Source organism: Notothenia coriiceps, unplaced genomic scaffold (genome assembly GCF_000735185.1).
Source record: "Notothenia coriiceps isolate Sejong01 unplaced genomic scaffold, NC01 NC01_scaffold00022448, whole genome shotgun sequence".
NCBI lineage: Eukaryota > Metazoa > Chordata > Actinopteri > Perciformes > Nototheniidae > Notothenia > Notothenia coriiceps.
In genome coordinates, this window is record NW_011355149.1 from 14,746 (window position 1) to 19,008 (window position 4,263).

A 4,263-nucleotide genomic window follows, 5' to 3' on the forward strand; every position below is an offset into this window, starting at 1 on the left:
ACACACACACACACAAGTGCACATATAGCTGCATGGGAATATCTATCTACTGTATCTACATTGCTATACATTGCCATCTTATGCAACCTTACTCTATTTCTGTCCCTCCCTTCTTTCCTTTTCATGCTGTGGGAGAAGCAGGAGGTTGGTCTCTGCCTGTACGATACACAACCCGCAGTTACAATCTGTCTATCCTGCTATTTAGTTACTTATTTCTTTCTCCATGTCGGGGAAGATACACTCAAAGTTTTTCTGTGTATTTTAATCTGCATCCTTTCATTTTAACCTGCAAAGACTGCATTTCCTTATTTGTTCAAGTGTATGGTTTTGTTTACTGTATACTGTGTGTTATTAATTTAGCCGTCACAAGTTAGATTGATGATGCACAGCAAAGAGCATGGGGTTTCTACGGCTACTTGTTGAATGGCTTTAGCATTGAATGCAACTACTTTGTATGAAACACTGCAAGAAGGTTTGAAATTGTCAATATCATGCACACACAATGCTGGTATTAATGACCTTTTATGTCATTAATAGGACTTCTTCACGGAATCTCTCAGTTATTGATTGATGGTATGAGTTATGGTCAGCTGGTTTTGGTTGGTTAATATTTCAGACAACAGAGTGGATTTGCCTCATTGAATGCTATATGCACGTCTGTCAACGTCCTTTGACAGAATCAATATTTCATCAATATATTTCTCCCTTGAGTTAATTTCTGGGGGGTTCACGTGTTGTTTTCTGGTATTTCAGGGAATCACATTCGATGAGTTCAGATCATTCTTCCAGTTTCTCAACAACCTCGAGGACTTTGCCATTGCCATGCAGATGTACAATTTTGCTTCTCGCTCCATTGGACAAGGTAGGAAGTGCTGCAGGCTACAGGCACCGAGGGTCTCTGCTTACACAGACAGATGGTAGGTTCCTGGTGTACAACAAGTGGCCGAATTAATCAGAATAGTTTTTCCTCTCTCTTCTACCAGATGAGTTTGCAAGAGCGGTGTATGTGGCCACTGGGCTGAAGCTGACACGTCACCTCGTACACACCATCTTCAAGATCTTTGACGTGGATCACGACGACCAGCTCTCCTACAAGGAGTTCATTGGAATAATGAAGGACCGGCTGCACAGGGGAGCCAGGGTGAGAAAAGAAACAATAAGTGTTGCAGTGGAGAAAAAGCACTTTCAGACTAACTACTCAGCCTAAAATGATAGATCTATGGGCCAAATATAATTCACAGCAAGGACAATAAGATGACATGACACCTTCTTGTCATAGGCTTACACATTTAAAAAGAAAATGTGAACAATGGCAAATAATTAGAACAGGGAAACGATCAGCATTAAGGTAGCAATCTAACAGTTGTTTTTGTAAAGGGGGCTTTGTTTGTTCGAGTTGTAGAGTAATTGCTATAACTACCAGACCCCCTGCTGTTTAAAAGGTTGTTCATTGTAAATGGTTTTAAAACAACACTGGCCATTATCGCCCTGCTGCCCCTGCAAATGAACTCCAATAACTACAGGAAACAAATCGTGCAGCCAGAGTAACAAAAACAACCCTTTAAAAATAATCATAGGTGTAAAACTACACGGAATACTATAAACCCATAAATACATTTTGATTATGAGCTTTCATTAAAGACTAAGAACAGGAATGCAGGAACATACACATATTGACATGCCTTTTCTCAGAGGGTTATATCTTGGCCATACAGGGTTTACAGCTCTTAGGAAGAAGCTGCTAACAACATCACTGAATTACATGAAGCGATAAAAAACTGAACTGGAAATCACCTCGAGCTACTTCACAGTGTTCTTCCAGAGGAGAGATACTGCCCTCTAGTGGGGAATTGTGATACAACACTACACTCAAGAGCTTAATTTACAACAGAAGTTAAATACATACATTAGATGTAAGGTTGTTACAAGCTTCAAATATGCTCAAAGCAGCACTTACATTCACAGCAGTGGACCTATAAGTTATGGGATGCTTTGAATGCTGTCTGTCTTGGCCTCACAGTCTTGGCTCATTAACAGTTTTCTGTCTTTCTTTGCTTTGCTTACATCTTTTCTCTTTCTGCCACACTCATCTGCCAAACTCTCCCTCCTCTCACAAATCTGTTCTCTGCCTCTTTTATTCCCCATCCTTCTCTTCAACTTGTTTCCTCTGCTATGACGTCCTATCTACTGACCTCTTAGGGATATAAATCATTGGAGCGCGCCGTCTCCTTTAAATCCTGTCTGAAGAGGGAGCTTGCAGGCAGATAAGTACCAGCATTAACAACATAAAGTTAGAATAAGTTCCTGATCTTCATTGTTCTCATCATTTGAATTTGATGTCTAGAGTTTGAGTAATCTTTTCAAAAACATATCCTTACATATTTGAAAGTGACAACCAAATCAGCTACAATAAGCATTTGACCTGAAATATGACTTATCAATAGTAATATGGCTTTAAAACTCACATGTTCAACCTTCACCTTGATTGTGCCTGTTTCTACTGTAATGCAATTTTGAGTTAAGTCAGATACTAACAACTTAATTACAGTCAAATGTTCTGTTACATGCTAAATGTGTTTTTCGCCTTGCTAGCTTTGTCTCTCTTTGAAACCTTGTTAAGAAATACATGCCATGTGTACATTTCGTCACTTTAACCATAACTTGTACTTCCAAAACTGGCACATTTTCAAGGTGAAGTTGAAACAGTGAGTTCCTCAGTGTCTTCTGTTTGGAGAATCCAGAAAGTGCACACAGTTCAAAAGTATCTGCAAAGTATTTTTTGAATTTTCGAAGACATTTTTCCTCAAACAAACAGTATGAGATTTTTATGTAAATGTGATTTGAATGTAGTCGTCACTGTAGCAATAGCATAACTCACAGTTACTTTAGAAGAACTAACTTCTGGCTCCCAGCGTGACAGTGCCTCTCTCTGCTCGGTGTTTACCAGGTGAAGGGCCGACACCACTCCTCCTTCTCCGGCTGTGTCCGCTCTGGAGCCAGGAGACAAGTGAAGCAGCTCTGGAGGAAGTACAAGGAGAAGATGTAGAGGAGGAAGATGAGAAAAGATGAAGAAGTCATTCTGAAATGGAATAAGTCAAATGCATCTCTTATCTAGTGGCTTGACTCCACAACACTGTTAATAAGACAGATCTCCATTGTACCTCAAACACAGATAACAACTACGAGCATGCCTGAACCCAGCCGACTGACATCACTACCATTTACCTCTGGTTTTACCAGTCATTCCAGTTGATCTGATTCCAAATATAATTTATAGTGTAGTTTTTACTTTCCGAGCACCTCTACAAGTTAGTAGAGCTGCAACCAATGATTATTTATATTTTCTATACATTTAAAAAAAAGCTATGAAAACTGTTGTTTTACTTAGCTTACTGATTCTGGATGGACAATATTACAAATTATGTTTAACAATATCATATAGATATTACTGAGCAAGATACACATTTTTTTAAGTTTTACCAACCTTTATAATGTTTTCACTTAATGGATGAGCTTTTTTAATTACCAATTAAATGTGTAATATATTCCTTTTAAAGTAAGAAAGAACACTGCACTACAAGCTATAGCAACTGAAAGAGCACAACATTAATAAATAAAACACTGAAATTAGAGAATTAAGTGAAGTTATAGTTCATATTTATTGTCTTTTCTTATTTGTATCTATTTCAGTCTCGCTTACATTTAGTTTGATCACATCTATTAAAGCCAGTATAGTTGGTTATGGCTAGAAAGGATCCGTCTTGTGTAAAACTCTCGCGAGAGTTTGGCTGAATGTCACGTGGCTGAATGTTTACGTTTGGCAGGCAGCCTTTCAGTTACGATCGTTAACATCAGTGGGCCACAGCAAATGATGAGGAGAAGCTAAACTATCTATTAATTATGTCAATTACAGGGAGTGTGATTGTTGAAATCGGGTGTTAGCGGACTTGCTGGTGTTCAAAGAAGAATGACAACAGATCACCAACACTATGGTTTATTTTTTATTCACAGGCAAGCCAACGTTTTCGCAGTAAAAGTCCCAAGATAGCTCCTGGTGCAATAAAATGTTCCCTTGCAGTGTTTTACTATTATGTCTGATGTTTCTCTATTAATATTGCTGCTGCATTAATGTGTATGTTGCATGTTACTGCTGTAGATGTGTTTCCGAGCCGCTCCGATTACAGCGAGAGTTACAACGAGAACGTGACGTCATATTTACACTAGACGGATCCTTTCTAGCCATAACCCTATAGGAGCTACAAC

General features: G+C 38.7%; 1 protein-coding gene across 2 annotated transcripts; it reads left to right on the forward strand.

Moving 5' to 3' along the window:
* On the forward strand, positions 1-3,810 carry LOC104953989 (calcium uptake protein 3, mitochondrial-like). 2 transcript variants are annotated; one of them, XM_010781034.1, is made up of 4 exons: positions 1-144; positions 754-862; positions 984-1,141; positions 2,948-3,810. In XM_010781034.1, the coding sequence occupies exons 1-4, from the start codon at positions 124-126 to the stop codon at positions 3,044-3,046; spliced, it is 387 nt and encodes a 128-aa protein (XP_010779336.1). In that variant the 5' UTR covers positions 1-123; the 3' UTR covers positions 3,047-3,810. The 2 variants fall into 2 exon arrangements, with proteins under 2 accessions (XP_010779336.1, XP_010779337.1); XM_010781035.1 differs by lacking the exon at positions 1-144 and adding an exon at positions 153-573.
* Positions 3,811-4,263: the final 453 nt, after the last annotated feature.

Excerpts from the sequence above, each read along its gene's own strand:
- LOC104953989 (XM_010781034.1), top strand. The coding sequence starts at position 124 with ATGCTGTGGGAGAAGCAGGAG. Across the intron at positions 863-983 it reads TTCTCGCTCCATTGGACAAG|ATGAGTTTGCAAGAGCGGTG; the intron begins GTAGGAAGTGCT and ends CTCTTCTACCAG. Across the intron at positions 1,142-2,947 it reads GGCTGCACAGGGGAGCCAGG|GTGAAGGGCCGACACCACTC; the intron begins GTGAGAAAAGAA and ends GGTGTTTACCAG.